At 40.1% G+C, this 17283-nt stretch overlaps 1 protein-coding gene across 2 annotated transcripts in view; it reads left to right on the top strand.

The window, feature by feature from the left end:
* The window catches only part of UTRN (utrophin), a 498673-nt gene extending 482465 nt beyond the window's left edge, over positions 1-16208 (top strand). The window contains exons 70-75 of one of the 2 annotated variants that reach the window (XM_080807218.1): positions 1358-1516; positions 1903-2143; positions 4810-4918; positions 6330-6422; positions 11666-11688; positions 14068-16208. In XM_080807218.1, coding sequence (XP_080663344.1) covers positions 1358-1516; positions 1903-2143; positions 4810-4918; positions 6330-6422; positions 11666-11688; positions 14068-14076 — 634 coding nt within the window. In that variant the 3' untranslated portion in view covers positions 14077-16208. The remainder of the gene's footprint in view (positions 1-1357; positions 1517-1902; positions 2144-4809; positions 4919-6329; positions 6423-11665; positions 11689-14067) is intronic. The other variant, XM_080807219.1, reaches the window with a different exon arrangement.
* Positions 16209-17283: the final 1075 nt, after the last annotated feature.

The following is a 17283-nucleotide window of genomic DNA, read 5'->3' as shown; positions in this document are numbered from 1 at the left end:
TTTGTGTGATTCCAGGGAGATCTGACTGGATCTCCCCATAAAGGAAGAGAAGGGCTCCCAGGCCCTTCCTTCCTTCTCAAGAATGTGCCAGTTTTGTCTATCTCGTTATGCTTCTGTCTTTGGCAACCGTTAGTTCTACCACGTGATTCATGTGTCTAATTCATTAGATGAGTAGTTAGAAAAGTAGAAGAGTCTAGGTTTAAGGACCTGTAGTTTCTTGTTTTAATGCAGAATGATTGATCCTAGTGAAGATATGCTGATAATATCAAGTAAAATATCTGTGGATGTTTTATAAATATCTACAGTTAAAATTTTTGCTATGTTATTTAAATGAAAGGGTAGGAGGATTATATTCTTCCATTCTGTGGGTTACAAAACATTGCAAGATGGCTTTCAGCCAAACACTAAAGCCAGTGAAATCAATTTAGGCCTTAGTCCATGTGGGCTGCCATAATGCAATACTATAGGCTGGGCAGCTTAGAAATGACATTTATTTATCACAGTTTGGGAGTCTGGGAGGTTCAAGATCAAGGTCCTAGCAGATTTGGAATCTGGTTAGAGCCCTCTTCCTGGTTCATAGATAGCTCTCTTCTCACTGTGTCCTCATGTGGCAGAGATGGGAAGCCAGTTCTCTGGACTCTGTTCTAAGGTCACCCATCCTGTCCATGAAGCTCCACCCCTATGACCTAATCACCTCCCAAAGGCCCCGCCTCCTAGTGCCATCGCACTGGGAGTTAGGCTTCCATCTATGAGTTTTGGGGGTCTACAAACAGTCTAGAGCAGTTTTTTTTAATTAAATATTTTAATTTACTCATTTAGTATTCAGTTGCTGATTTTGCCTAAAATATCTTTTCTATTAACTACATAAGTGGTGGACCTTCTTTGGTACCTCTGCTGAATAGAATCTCTTCTGAGGTTTTGTGATATATACAGGTTAGTCAAAGGCAAAGCATAAAGTTGTTGGTATGTGTAGTACACATACCTTTTAGATAAATATCTTTGTAGCACTTCATGTTTTTATTTTTACCTTTTTAAAAGATTTTATTTATTTGACAGGGAGAGAGAGTGTACAAGCAGGGGGAGCGGCAGGCAGAGGGAGAGGGAGAAGCAGACTCCCCACTGAGCAGGGAGCCCACCGCAGGACTCGATCCCAGGACCCTGGAATCATGACCTGAGTGGAAGGCAGATTTTTACTGACTGAGCCACCCAGGCATCCCCTTCCTAGAGTTTTAAAGGGATGTTAGAGGGACATGGAGCCCAGCTGCCATCCTTATCATCGTTGTTTCTACTTCCCTTACAACCAGAGACATCCACCTCCAGATGTGTGCCACAGCCTATGTCCATTTTGTCTCCCCAGGGAGGACGAGCACGCCCTCATCCAACAGTACTGTCAGACACTCGGAGGGGAGTCCCCGGTCAGCCAGCCCCAGAGTCCAGCTCAGATCCTGAAATCGGTAGAACGGGAAGAACGTGGAGAACTGGAACGGATCATTGCCGACTTGGAGGAAGAACAAAGGTGCGTCCGACCTGGGAGAGGACGCTGTGTCCCCCTGGGCAAACTTCTAAAAGGAAAGTCTTGAATGATACTTTCAATATGATCCCTATCCATTCTCCTTTCAGAAGTGTGTTCTAAGAAACCCAGGTGGAGTCCAAGTTTAGGGTAGGCTAACAAGCTAGGGCACTGGCTAAAGATCACACACAGGAGGGTTCCCAGAGGGGTGACGTCTGTTAGAACACCTGCTTAAAGCTAGAGTGTTGTTCCTGCTTACTCATCTCACTGTTAATAGATGTTTTTACCTAAGAGGAAAGAAGATGCTGGAGTTAAATCTGGAGCTCATGGGCAGTTTCAGAGAGAAGACGATGCACGAGGTGGTGATTCCAGTATTTCCTTTTCTGCACTAGAAACTTGCAGGTGGAGTATGAGCAGCTGAAGGAGCAGCACCTGAGAAGGGGGCTCCCCGTCGGGTCGCCTCCAGACTCTGTCGTGTCTCCTCACCACACATCTGAGGACTCAGAACTCATAGCAGAAGCAAAACTCCTCCGGCAGCACAAAGGTCGGCTGGAGGCTAGGATGCAGATTTTAGAAGATCACAATAAGCAGCTTGAATCTCAACTCCACCGCCTTCGCCAGCTGCTGGAGCAGGTAGAGTGATGGGACTCGGGGTGGTGCCCACGCCCCCTCCCCCTCCCAGCCTGTCAGTGTTGGGTGGGGGTGGGGTTGTCCCAGCGTCAGCAGAGAGGCTCACTTACTGCCTCTCACCTCCATGCTTAATTCCACTCTTCAAATGGAAGCATCCCATCCGCCACTACTCCAGAAGTGTGTTTGCCCCACTTAAGATGGAATTTCCCATTATTCTACCATATGGAAATCTGTCTCAGCTCTGAATCCTTTAAGGGAAGAGACCCTGTAACATACATCCGTGTAAATTACATGTGGGCATGCTGTAATGCGAAGGAAGCCATTGGAGCTCTTTATGCTAAAGCCTTTTTTCCAGGGAACTATTTTCATGAAATTCAGTAGCAGATGCTTATTAATGTGCAGCTATCATTTCCTAACATCAGGCCATAGTTTATGGCAATTGTTTGCATACTTTCTTGACAATAAGAAATACAACTTACATTATGATGAATGCATACCTGTATGAGGAATACAGCATAATAATTGCCATTATAAAAAAAATTCCCTTATTTTCTATTTTTTTAACTTCCTTCCTCCCTTCCTCCTTCCCTTCCTTCCTTCTTTCCTTCCTCTTTTCCTCTCTTCTTTCCTGTGTTTCTCTGTACCTCCTCCCATTTTTCATCTCTTTCTCTTTTCTTTCTTTTTGCTGATTGCCACCTACCAAATTAATTTTATAGCTCATCAGTGGATATTAGCCCACAGTTTTGAAAAATACTCTTCTTTGGATATATAAGAAGCATCAGACACAGTTTTTGCCTTCTTGGTGTTTGCAGTCTTATTAGGGACCAAAGTAAGATTGTACAATATTACAAGAAGATAGTATCGCACATAAAGACACAATACTATAGAGGATTAAGTACTTGATTACATCTAGCAGTTAAAGAATAGGAGTCACGTCACAGAATTAGTCAGGAAGATGTCTGGGTAGCAGGTGCATATTGGGTAGAATCCCCACAGATGGGGCTAGACTTTCTCTTTCTTGAAGAATCCTTGACATCAACATTCATGTCATCTTTTTTCTTTTTCTCTGGCCTATGCAGTGTGGGGTCCCAGGCAGTGACTAGGCAGTGCCTTTCTCCAGAAAGGACTTCTCCAACCAAAGGCAGAAGCAACTTTTCCTCCAGTGATCTTCTCAAATGTCAGAAAACCATCTTGTCACAGTTGCTGTATCTTTTAACTTGTCAGAATCATCCCAAACAGTGTGATTTCTGCATTACCTACACAGCAGGCCAGAGATCTCACCTTTAAACCATATACTTTTCTGTATGTCTTTTGCTGTTTCAGGATTTGCGTCGGACTATTTTAGGGAAGGCTCACTTTGGGTCTCCAAATTGTGCATCATTAGAAAACAGTAGTTTCCCTAGAGTACCCCAAAGCCCGGCTTTCCCTAAGCCTTCTGGAATGTTTGAGTCTTCTCCGGTGCCACATTATAAGCACTGTGAATTTGAAGTTTCTCTGTGGTGCCTGTGTGAGGGATGAATTTTCTCTTAAAATCTCTGATTTAAAATATGAAGTGTTATTATTAGCCTAGTGCAGTGATAGAATCTTTGCAGAGGGAAGCTGTGCTCGAAACCTTTATTTGCCATAGCCCGTTGGAGAGCTAACGGCTCTTCTGTTTCCATTACTCCCCTCCCCTCCCCCGATTCTCTCCATCCCATTAGACAGAGCTGCCTAATGGCTCATGTGCCTTCAGAATTGCACAGTAATGCTTTTAGAGATAGCCGATATCTAAATGGCTCTGTATATCCCAGACTGTGGACCTCTTATCTCTTCTTAATGATTTAGTATGAATGCCAGAAGTAGATGGAAAATTCACCTGACAGTAAAAACTGGCAAAACCACCAGACTTCAACTAATACAAATTTAATGGAAAAATCGGCATCAAAAACATTGTAATTTCTGCGTTCCCTGTAAAATGGATGACACTTTCTAATTTGAGCACACACTTGTCAATGTATCCAGGACCATTTCAAAGCTTTGTGCAGAGTGGGTTTACAACGTGTTTACTATGTGTCAGATTCTGTTCTAATAATCTCAGTGGAAATCCTAACTGATCGCCCTCCTCACAAATTCCTGTGACAGCAGCATTCTTTTTACCATCCCCAGTTTATAAATGAAGAATCCAAGGCCTAGAAGTTTATAAAATTTGCTCAGAATCAGGTAGGTTCTGAGTGGCAGTTTCAAGCATGGGAATCCAAAGTTGTGTCCTTACGACTCCAGTGTGGCCTTTAAATATTGATTTAAATAAAGAAATGAGCTGATTTTGAAATTGGATGAATTTACCGTATGAGAAACGGTGCTCCTTTTTTTTAAAAGATGAATGAAACCTTTTCTAAATTCACTTGGTTGAGCATCATGGAGAGAAAAATGGAGGGATGAAGCTGACACTGATAAATAAATCTCACGTTATAACCAGCTGAGCTCTTCTAGGAGCCCCAATCGAAGGGGACAGACCACTCAGCACTCAGGGGAAGTAGTGGTGAGCCCACCAAACTGATGAAAACAGGTATTCTAAATGTCTGCGGCTGAAGAACTTGACGTGATTTAATCATCCATGGAAGTCAGAAACAGAAATGTTTTCCTTCGCGATTGAGTCCTTCCTCTGCTTTAACCCCTGAATGTGATTGCAGCCTGAATCTGATCCCCGAATCAACGGCGTCTCCCCCTGGGCTTCGCCTCAGCAGGCTGCCCTGAGCTACTCGCTGGATCCCGACCCTGGCCCTCACATCCACCAAGCAGGTTGGTGTCTCCAAGACCTGGCTAACTCCCCCGCTCTGCTCTGAGCGTCGCCGCTTGCTTGTCTTTCATTTTATTTATTTATTTTTTATTTTTCTAAAAGATTTTATTTATTTGACAGAGAGAGAGAAAGAGGGAGCACAAGCCGGGGGAGTGGCAGGCAGTGGCAGAGGGAATAGCAGGCTCCCCACTGAGCAGGGAGCCTGATGTGGGGCTCCATCCTGGGACCCTGAGATCATGACCTGAGCTGAAGGCAGATGCTTAACCCACTGAGCCACCCAGATGCCCCTGTCTTTCATTTTAAATAGTGTTCTTACTCACCAGTGTCTTGGAGCATAAAGGAATTTCATATTCCCTTTGTGTTCAACTGCATATAAAGACATTTCAACAACATGAAAAAAGTAAACATCTTAGAATAATCATCTATAATGTATTTGCTTCTATAATGTGTAGTAGTGGATTGAATTTTGGTAAAAGATGAAAAAAAGTGCTCTTTCCTTTTGGTATGTGCAACAATTTACTTTTTGCTTTGCCTTCAGAATGATTCTTTTTTTAAAAAATATATTTTCCATCTCTAAAATTTATATTTGTATATATTCAGAATATAATCCTAAAGTGTATTATACCAAGAAGAGTTTTCTCTGCTCAGGTCTGGCAACTGAATGTTCTGCATTTTCCCACGCTAGTCCTTATAGACATTGCCACCTCCCCACCCCATCATTGCCAAGGTCTCACCCAGCCTGTCATTGGTTGCAAAGGGGCATGTCATTGCTACTAGAAGGACTCTGTCAGCTGGCATTCAGGAATGACATTTTGTTATCGATGAAATTTAAGTTCTAAAGTTTTACTGAGGACCACATATTTTAACCAAATTAATTTGTATTTAAGATATCTTTTGCTATATTAGTCAGAGGAAAACCTAAAATATTAATGTTATTTTAATTGTTTTAAATAGGTGACTTATTTTGCTATTTATTGGTTGTAGAATTAAGGACATCAAAGTAACAAGTATCTTCTAAAACACCTCTAGATTTGTGTCAGCGTAAGCCAGCCCATGCCAGAGTCTCCAAGAATAAAGAAGGAAAAAGAAACTGACAGAATTTTTTTATATGAAAAAACAGAGTATAAAATAATGGCATTCCATCTAATATATTAAAATAATATAACCACATTACTTTTCACTCATAAATGTGCCCCTGGTACATGGAAGCTTCCAACAGAAACATCTAATACATCTTATTGATATGAAATTATATTACCAACAAATTAATACAAAAATGGTTTATTGCCTAAAATTTTTGTTTTTAAGGAGAATGATTTTCACTTTGCTATATAGAGGCCAGGATTCATATTTTCTGCCCATGTTGGGTTTTGGTGGAAGGCCTGACATTGTTCTTTTTCTCTGCTGTCGCAGCGGCGGAGGACCTGCTGGCTCCCCCACAGGACACTGGCACGGACCTCACGGAGTTTATGGAGCAGATCAACAGTACTTTTCCATCTTGCTGCCGTGAGTATGAAGGACCCCAGCACCGTCAGGACGCTGTTCCCATCCATGTCTTTTTTCCTGCTTGGGGCCCTCTGTCTTCTTTGGTAGGATAGCAAAAACCAGTAGGAAATGAAGCGCAGGCTGGATACCGTCCCGTCCCTGGGCTGCGGTGAGGATCCTGCTCTCGGAGAGCTTTCGTTGTGCCTGATGGATGATATCGCGAAGGCAAACAAGACAAACCCCTTTATGAGAAGTTTCCTGTCTAGTGCAAACTCTCGTAACAAACATGTTATTACTTCAGAAAAGAGCTTTTAGCAGCACACCAAACGAGGCATGAAAATAACCTTTTCTGATGTAATTCTCTTCTTTTCTTTAAAAAAGATTTTATTTTTAAGTCATCTTTACACCCAATGTGGGGCCCGAACCCACAACCCTGAGGTCAAGAGTCCTGTGTTCCCTTGACTAAGCCAGCCAGGCACCTGCACTCTCTTCGCTTTAGACATTATTCTCTGATGTCATCAGATTCAGTTCCGGAAGGGGATTATTTTCAGGTTTTTTTTCTCTCTCTTATTTTCTTTTTCTGGTTTCTTTGCTCATGAAATAAAATAGTCAGTGCATAAAGGCCAAATAATTGAAGACATCGCAGATTATAACCATGTGACTTTTCCATATGAACCACCAAGAGCTAGAAAATAATCAAATGAAAGCAGCCAAAATCCCAGAGGAAATTACATAATGTTCTTATTTATTGATTTTTTTAGCAAACTTTTTTACTTCAACCTCTTGCCACCTCCCCGTGAGCTTTCCCCAGAATCACTTGTTTTCTTTCCAATAGAAGCCACTTACTTGCATGCGTGCATACTGCTCGATGCTGCAGTTTATTTTAAATAACCTTTTAAAGAAATAGGAATGTTTTATTTATGATTTTTAGGGTGATTTCCTCTCAAATTGATTTTTAAACCTAGGCAGCCACTAAGTTAAGATTTTAGCATGTACATACACTACCATATGTATTATATGATATATATATATATTATATGTTATGTATATTTGTGCGTGTATATGTATGTGTGTGTGCATGTGTGTGTGTGTATATATATAGTAGTATATCTATAAAACAGCTTCTTACATCACCCTTTTTCATCCTGTCCTCATAAGATACCATCCTAAGCGATGAAAAAAGGCATTACCAGGAAGGTAGTTAAATAAGATATACTGACTTCATTAAAAAAATATGCTTCAACTTATACAATTCTACAGTTTATAAAAATGCCATCATTAGCAGGAAGCGGAAATAGCTATTTGAAATATAGTCTTCCCTGAATTTTTAGAAGTATTTGCCTAAAGCACATAGTGCAGTTTCCATAAACATGTAAATACATTTATATTTGGGAATGTGTCATTTTCCATTTACTGTCTGTGACTATACTTCTCAAAGTTTCATGAACTGTATTTACTATATGTCAGTCCCCACACTCACTCTCCAAAAAACATGTGCCCACACATGCACACACACACACACACACACACACACACACACTTTTTCAGCCCTCTAGACTCTCTCAGAGGCTTAAGAGGGCCATTTGAAGCCCGTATGCCATCTGATGGTTGCTTCTATTCTAGGCTAAGAGCCACAGTAGATGAGCACATTAAGTCATTCATATTAAGGTTGGGTTTTCTAGGGGTTTTAATTCAGGGATGTATGTTACTTAATGGCTAGACAAGAACTCATCATAGTCACTGTAAAACCTAGAATTTAAAGATTAAATTTCTAAATGAAACTACTTTTTAGTTCCGCTCAAATCCAAATACATTAATAATTAGTAAAGAACAAATTCTATCAACCAAAGCCTGTTTAGAAGTTTGCATTTTAATGTTATGATGGACACATTCAATCTGAAAGTCAGTTGTCAGAGAGTTAGGGTGGGAAGTATGTTGAATTAAATGCTCTACAGTGACTATGGATGTATAGTTTCCATATTCACATTTTTATATTAAAAATGCATAATGTGTCTTTTTTTAAAGTTTGTCATAAAGCAGTGACTCTTAAATCTTTTCCGTAGTATATTCTTGTATCTAGATAGTATAAAAGACTAATCTGTCTTATTTTGGAAGAGAATGTAATTAAAAATATAAATGATAATCATAAGAATAAGACAAAAATAAAGAAAAAAAAGAGATAAATATGTTCATCTCACTTTATGGCTTCCCTTAAAGGTTCATATAAAATTCCTATTGCTTGGAATCTCATTAATGATTAATGGATATCATTGGTTCCTGAGACAAACATATCCCTTCAGTGGGACCTACACGACAGGTTAAACTCCCTCTTTGCCTGGTGCCCTTGCCACCCGTGCCCTAAGATTCCTTCATAGGACAGGGGCCCCATGTTCTCCTAGTCTTACATTCGTACATCCACAAATTTTTCACATTAGTTATAATTTTCCATGCACGAGCATTGCTAGTCATGTGTTATTCTGAAGAGTTCAAGTATATCCCATGTAAGAAATGATGGATGGTGTCTTTTATAATCCTCTGAATTTCACATCTTACTATTTTTGGTTTCTGAGATTCTGTTATTTGGCTTTAGTCTGCTCTTGTTCATATTTATATTCTATGTTTTGCTTTGGTAATATAAAAATCTCCATGATAAGAACAGCTTTCCCTAGAAATAAGGGATGGATTTACTTATTTATAAAATTAATACCTAATTTAATTGCATCTAAAGTTATTATTAAACCTTTTAAAAATTGACGCAAAGTAGAAGTAGCACCTGACTTAGACTTTGTGCCCAATACATGTTTCTGAATTGAATGAATGAATGAATGATTACCTTTTTCTAACCAGGAAGGTTTAATTGGTAAAGTTTACCCTAGATACTACATAGACGGTTTATAGGATTCATTTACTTTGTTGCCCCTTTTAAGTTGCTCAGCTAGCAAATCTTTTAATAAACTTTTGCATTCCCAAAGCTTCCTGACCACCTTTGGAGGATTTTTCTAAGCAAATCAGATTGGCACTCTCCCAATGCCAAACCAATCCCTTGAGCCCCTGTTACTAATGAGAACTTTAAAACTGCTTGTCACCAGCATACAATGAATTGATCTGCATGTTAATCTTGACTTTTGATCTTTTGTGGATTAAAAATTAGCATGGTCACAACTGAATTTACACTCCTGGCAATCCTGGAATTAAAACGAAGCTGTATTCATAAATCCTAATTGCATGAATTGCCTACTTAAACATGGCATTTTCCCCCTCCTGAGTCTGTATACTGTAGCGCATAACACTTTAGAATTTGTGTCTCAAGTTAATATCCCGGTTGCTCCTGATCGCATCCTTGAATTATTGCCTTTTAAAGTCTTCTTTTAATTATTTACATTACATTTCAGAGCAGAAAGGAAGGCATTTTCATCTTTTCTTGACAAGGCATTAATGAAAGGAACCTCATTGTGGTGCCCATTAACTAATGTACATACTAAAATTTTCACTGGCTGCTCTAACACTTCTTTTTATGTAAATTCTTCTCAGTTTTTTCATTTATGTCATCCAAATATACAAGATACTAGGACTGAATATTTTTGGCTGACAGACCATTAAATGATTTTAAAATTATTTTTTATCTATGGACATATTTTCACTGTGAATTGCCCATATTTATTAAACTTGAGTGACGTTTATCACAAACTCAAAACCTACTAAAATGCAAGGATTTCCTGGCTTCTTTTAGAAATAGATGTGTGCGGTTTGCTCAGGAGAATACTCAAAGCCTTCTATTTGATAGAGAGTTATAGGGTGAGGGGTGCCTGGGTGGCTCATTTGGTTAAGCGTCCAGATCCTGATCTCAGCTTGGATCCTGATCTCAAGGTTGTGAGTTCAAGCCACACCCAGTGTAAAGCCTCCTTATAAAATAAAATAAAATAAAATAAAATAAAATAAAATAAAATAAAATAAAATAAAATAAAATAAAATAATAAAATAAAATAATAAAAAATAGTTATAGGGTTCATGATGCTGATTTGGAGCAAGAGGGATTTGATTTCTGGTTGGGGTTGGCTGCTATGTGGAAGAGAAGTGTGGGTGTCTCGGTTGTACTTAATTCTAAGGCAGTGGAGTGCTCCCTCAGTGTGGCTCAGTGGGAAGGACATCCACTCTCTTGTTTTCCTGCTGTAACTTATGTATCTGGTAGGACTAGGCTGGATTTTAGCCTCATTCTTCCCTCAGGTATGGAGGGGCCTCACACTTTCCGTCCAGGCATCATAAAGTTGCCCTTCTTTGTTTACTCTGTTTTTCTCACAAAGCACCCACTGTGTGGTCATGGGTTTTCCCTCTCTCTTTTTTTTTTTTCTTCTCAGCACAAAAAAATGAGAGATGGAAGGAGTGCAACATGTTAGATGATTAGGGATGATTCTTATTTGATCCAGAACAGATGTTACCCTCCTGGAGGGGGCAGAACACCCCCCACAACCCGGCTGCCTCTGCCCGCCCTCACAGTGCCCACAGGCCAACTGCATTTGCTGTGTTTTCTAGAACCAGGAAGGAATGGAGTGGCCCAGCTGCAAAGGCAAATCTGTTACCGTAGTCCACCTTCTCCAACTGGGCCCTCCAAGCACAGTGATTCGCTTTAGGGCCCACAAGACTACCAAGGGTGAGGCCAGCCCTCTGTTTGAGCAAACACATTGCCACCAGTTTCCTAGGCCTTTGGGGCCAAGGTGAGCCAAGGGTGGCAGAACCTGAAGACACATGCCCTTCATTTCCCTCATCACCTGTTGGTCAGGATTTATGCTGTTCAACAAAATATGTAGAACTTGCTCTGTTCAGAGACGTAAACCAAATGCATGGCCTGATTTCAATAGAAAATTTTGAGATTTTTATTTTCAAAACTAAATAGCCACTGATGCCTTGGTGTGTACTTGTTTGAGAGAGCCAGCATATGTTTTGCATATTTTGGTAGAACTTTTATATCTTAAAGGACATGGGATGTGAGAAACTAGGGAAAAGAAACTAGTCTTTGTTAAAACACATAGCCAAAAAAAAAAAAAAAAAGAAAGAAAAGGAAAAGAAATGAAAAACTAAAACCTGTTTCTTATTTTCGTATGGACCCAGCATGCTTCTGCTGCGGTACTCTGCTTTCTTATTTTCTTATTAGCACCCATTTAACAGCTGGGAGCTGGGGACACCCTCCAGTTTTGCATGCCTCTAGGCGGGGAACCAGCAAGGCCACCAGAGCTCCTTCAACTGATTTCTTTTGTTTTCTCTTTCAGCCAATCTCCCCAGCAGGCCACAGGTAAGAGTTAATGGGGTTGAGTGGCTTGGGGCTTGTTGATTATAACAAATAAGTTGATTACTGGAGTAAGCAGATGAGCTGCTCTTGATTTTAGTGCTAGACTTTGTTCCCCATTTAAGTTAGTAAACTTGCTTGACATTTCAATGTTAGTTAATTCTGTCAGTCTGGGGAGGGGAAACCCCTCTCAGGCTAGTTCTTCCAGATGCCCCCAAATACCAAATGCCTGATCCTTTGTGTTCTAACAGCTTTTTACTGGCCTCGTATGCATTGTGCAAAATCACCCTGGATAAATCTGGCTGACCAGTGCCCTCCCAGATTTGCAGTATCACAGAACATGGACTTAAAAATCATGACTGCAGTGGTACACAAAATGATTTTGGTACTCTGAGGGGGCAGATGTTTTGTTTTTTCCTCTAAGTTTGCTGAGAAGGAGAGGGGAGGAATTTACTGAGGAAGGCCGGCAGCTCTACCTTGATACCTGGCGGCATCAGGGCTCTCAGTGCTCAGGAGCCACAAGACCATAGCACATCTCTGGAGAACATTTTCTTTCCTGAGCTTGTTTATGAATCTTGAACCTTCTGATTGTGTCATTGTCTTAATGGCAAGAGGGGCTGGGGTCTTCACGGGACTCACAGACAGGTGGTCTATAGAACCTGGAGGGAAGAAAAGGAGATCTCATGTCAGTTAGCAGATGTGAGGTGTGAGCTCGGGAGATGTGAGGGGAGAGCTCGGCGAGGAAGATTATTCTGATTGCTTGTGTCATCTCAGTGAATCAGAAGCCAGGGCTTCAGCAGGGCTGAGGATGGAAGGAAGTGTCTGAGGTGTGAGGAGATCCTAGAAGATGTGCCCTAGCTGCTTGGAGATCAGGAGATCATGGACAGGGAAGTAGTGTGAGTGCAAAGCAGTGTCCCACATGACTTCTGGTGCCTGCCTGTGAACTTAATGTGAGGCCATCTGCGAGGCTGTGTGTTGTCTCCTGGCCACATTCAAGTTCATAAGCACGGGTACCAGAGTCGGCTGAGTGTTGCATTTTACCAGAGTTGAAGTCTTGGTTTGGCCCAGAGAGTGCAACAATTCAAGGGAAGAGGCAGAGACATGCTGATAATGATTGAACCAGACATCTAAGCTTGTAGGAAAAGAAGTGATGACATGTTAGGTACAGGAGACAGAAAAAAAGGCGGGAGGAACAATGAATTGTGGTAGCAAAGGGTGGATGGAGTTGGGGTCCTAATGGAAGTAGGTGGGAAAGTAGGGGTAGTTGTCAGAAGGCAGGATGATTGAAATTGAAGTGTTGGAGGGGTTGAGGTATTGGTGATGGTGATGGTATTTGGAAGTTTGTGTGGCTGACAAGGCTGGAGGACAGGTTCACTGGAAGAGAGGAGCTCGAGGAACTGAGAGGCCAGAGTTTGGGAAGAACATTTGCATGGGTATTGAAATCATGGAGATTTAAACATAGTTTTAGCTTGATGACGGTGAACCATTCTTCAAAAAAGTAAGGGAACATGACCCAAGGGCTCAGAAGATGACCGTATAGTGGGTGGTAGAGTCTGATGGTGTGAGATTCGAAGTTCGGTGGGGAGAGAGAGGAAAAGGCCTGAAGAAACGTAATGTGGACCTAGAAAGCAGTTATTCAACATGTGAAGAGTAAAAAATGGTCATATGTGAGGAGGTTTTGGAGGAAGCCGTGTCTTCAAGGAAGATCTGGGTATTGGTTAGAGCAACCAACTGGAGGACACATTCAGAGAAGAATCAAAGGATGTGGATTTTAATGATGATGGATCCAGCTGTTTGACATTCCCTTTAAAAGACTGATGCCACTCCCCTGAGCGTGGCCCAGATTTATATCTTCTCGGGGCTACGTACATTGGCCCAGGTCTGTTAACTGGAGCCACCACTCACCCTGAAACTATAAGTCCTGTCTTTCATTCCTCTTGTCTGGACCCCAGCATGGATCGGGGACCAGTTGGAATTGTCAAGGGTACCCCCTTAGCCATATTCCTCCCACAGCCCCCCAGGGAGAGACTGGGTCCTTGCACCAGCCTCATTCACTCACCCTTGGTACCTCCAGCAAGAAAAAGCCAAGTCCTCTCGATTTTAACTTGGTTTCCAGCCTGGGCACGAGACAAGTCTTCCAAAACATCCTCTCTGTTGGCTGCAATGATAAAAAGCAGACTAGATGCCTTCTGCATGGAAGACAAAGACCTCATCCCAGGGAGCGAAAGTCACAGGGGAATAGAGGGTTCCATTCAAACACAGTAGAATGGGATTTGACTTGTTCTGAAAGAAGCACTTTGATTTCTCAGAAGAGATGTGACAGGTCCCTCCTACTGTAATGTCTGTGTAAATGTTGCTCTGACAGCACTGTTTCCCTTCCTGCAGGCAATGTGAAGTATCCATCTAGCCAACCGACATTTCCTGACTGCCAGTGTTGCCCTTTTCAGCAAATGCCAATTCCAAGTTCCATTGAATCAGAACTCCATGGCTCCTTGACACATGCTGTTGAGCGCTGACTGTGTGTTCTACTGAAGGAGTAAAACACTGACTATCCAAAGAGAAAAGGATATTTTGTTTTTATAATAATCATATATTATTGTTTATTGTTTTCTTCTTCCCTTTCTATGCAACTGTAAATTAATGAACAGAGTGGTATTTGGAAATGGTAATACATTTGTCACTGATTTGTATACTGTATACAGCATTGGGAAAGTGGGTGGGGGCTTTCTAATATGATACCTTCTTTTTAATAACCATGACAAAAATTGCATAAGAATGAGAAAACAATGTTACATTTTTACATTCCTTCATTTTAACCTTGTACAATAACTTCATTTATTTTTTCCACTCCTTTACCATTACGTTTTGGTTATTTATAATTTATCAGCCACATGACCAAATGGATTTCCTTGTGTCTGTTTCCATGATTTGGCCAAATTACTAAGTTCATGTATTTCAATCAAATATTTATATGTATGAATTAGGCCACATCTCTGTGTATGCCGCTGAACTTTATTTAGACATCATACACTTCACTTCTTTAGTGACCACTTGGATAACCACAGTAAAAGCCCTGTGGGGCCTCCCTGGCATTCCCACTGGGATTTGTTTCCTGCATTTTATTTCCCTGCTTTATGTAAGTAGGTCTTGATTTCTTAATTTATTTCATGTCCCAGTCTTTTTGCTAGAGGAGACTCAAAGCAGGATTCTAATAATCTCAAAGATCATTTCGCCAAAGACTACCTATTTACATAATCATTTTCATTTTGACATAGAAACAAAACATGGGATAACTTTTCCTTCATTGTGAAGTCTTGATTTTCATCATTTAAAGACTCATCATTATTTTCATTATTTTCATCATTAAATACACAGACCTTTCCTTCATTGTGCTACCAGGACACATCTTTGTCTTTAATTCCCTTTGAAGAGAACTTTATTTTTGTTTACATATACTCAAGTCATTTGTAATTCTTGAAATTCCCGGTCATTTTCTTTCTGACAGCAGAAACAAATTTAATGCATATTTCATTTTACCTTTCGGGTGAATGATTACATTTTTTTATTACTTTTCATTTGATCAATTTATTTGGAAAGGATGTTTATCAAAAGCCTATGTCACTGCTTCCACAGAGGAACGAAATTAATACTTAGATGGTGGTACCCCTGCCTGTACCTTTGAGTACATTCACTTAGGTGTTTCATTCAACTTCTGATTTAACCTTTAATTGATTCAGTTGAAACATGTTATGTAATCACCAAATGTAGAGAAACCAAAACAAACAAACAAACAAACAGTGAAAATAATGTGTTTTGATTCAGCATACATACATTGAAAACATCAGGACATTTTAACTTTGGGTTCTCTTGACCTGGGATTTGGCCAGAAGGAGGCTTAAAGTTAGAAATTGCTATTCTTTTAGAATAGGTTGGGTGGGTTGGGGGGCAAGGGTGTCTATTTGCAGCCTAGATATTTTGAGAAGAAAATTGTTTTATATAAGAGGAAAGCCATGACCACCTTTCTACCTCAGATCCATCTTCATCCATTGTGTTGGAAATAGCTTTATGCTGCTGCAGTCCGCAAAATCTAGAGCTTTTATCAGACCACATCAAACCCAAGAAAAGCACCTATTTAAAGAAAAAAAAAAACCTTTCCCTGAACTCTTAACTACAAGTTGTAGATTTGGTGTCTTCCTTGTTCTTACTTTGAAAAAATATGTATTCATTTTTTTCTGCTTGTAATTGTGTGCAACATGTCTTCTCTCTGCTATTAAAGAAAAGCTACAGAAAACACTACATTGTAACCTTCTAAGTAATAATAAAAAAGAAATATATCACAATAACAACAAGGAGAAATAAGTATGTTCTTTTGAAATATGTGGTAAAGAACTAATCATAGACTATCATCTAATCTGGTTACATGTTGTATTTTTCATCCTGAATAAAAGTAATTTTAACACAAGATGACTTTGATATTCTTCAGCTGTGTTCATTGATAGAATCTAAGCTCTCAGTGTACATTTATGAAAATAAAATATAAAAAGAGCCTGTATACTGATAACTCTGCATTTTTTCCTCTATTTTCTCATACACACTAATACATCGTTCCTCTTGTTCTCATTGTCTCATTCTTTCTCTGTGTCTCTTTCTTCTTTCTTATATAATTCTCAATTTCCTTTACAAATAGAAAGCTCATCAGTAGGGAGAAATAATTTTGGATGTTAAGAACATGTACGTTAAGCCCTATTGGGCTTCTGTTTTAGTAACTTAGGTACTGTCGGTATTTACTTGATTACTCTTCCAAATTCACTTTTAGCCTCATGCCCTTAAATAATGTGTTTTTACGTGTGCCCTGAATTTTAACCATTCTTAGAGTGGGTTTAATCCCTTCCTGAAGCCATCCCATGGGAAATAGTGCTGAGAATTGTATTACTTGATTCTAAAAGTAAAAGCTTTCTATGAAATAGAAAAATCTCCAAACATGTAATTTGGTAAAATAAAATGGATATATTCTAATGAACACATATTTCAAATATCTTGTCTGCCCCAAAGTAACATTCACATTAAATAATCCTAAGGAAACAATTGCTGAGTTCCAGTGACCTATTGAGTAGGTAGTTGAAAACGGAAATGAGAACAGAAGAAAACGTTTTGTTTTTACACTAAGCCTTCAGCTTGTTACTTCTATCATCAAGATTAAGAGAATATTGTTTTTAAGGGGTGTATTTATTTGAGAGAAAGAAAGCACATGAGTGGTGTGGGGCAGCGAGAAGAAGCAGAGGGAGAGGTAGAGAGAATCTCAAGCTGACTCCCCCTTGCGTGGGGAGCCTGAAGCAGAGCTTGATCTCAGTACCCTGAGATCACAACCTGAGCTGAAACCAAGAATCAGATGCCCAGCTGACTGGGCCACCCAGGCGCCCCTATATGTACATTTTTAAATAATGTCATTTGGTCTTGGATATCTCCCTACCTACCCACTCCCCCATTCCGCTCTTTTAGTCAACCAACTTTTTCAGAGGCCTTTCGGAATTCATTAGTTGAAAATTTAATGTAAATACAGTAAAACACCACTGACACCACACCACCCAGCACTATAGGTAG

Source organism: Martes martes (genome assembly GCF_963455335.1).
Source record: "Martes martes genome assembly, chromosome: 6".
In the NCBI taxonomy this organism is placed as follows: domain Eukaryota; kingdom Metazoa; phylum Chordata; class Mammalia; order Carnivora; family Mustelidae; genus Martes; species Martes martes.
This window is presented reverse-complemented; position numbering and strand designations above follow the sequence as displayed.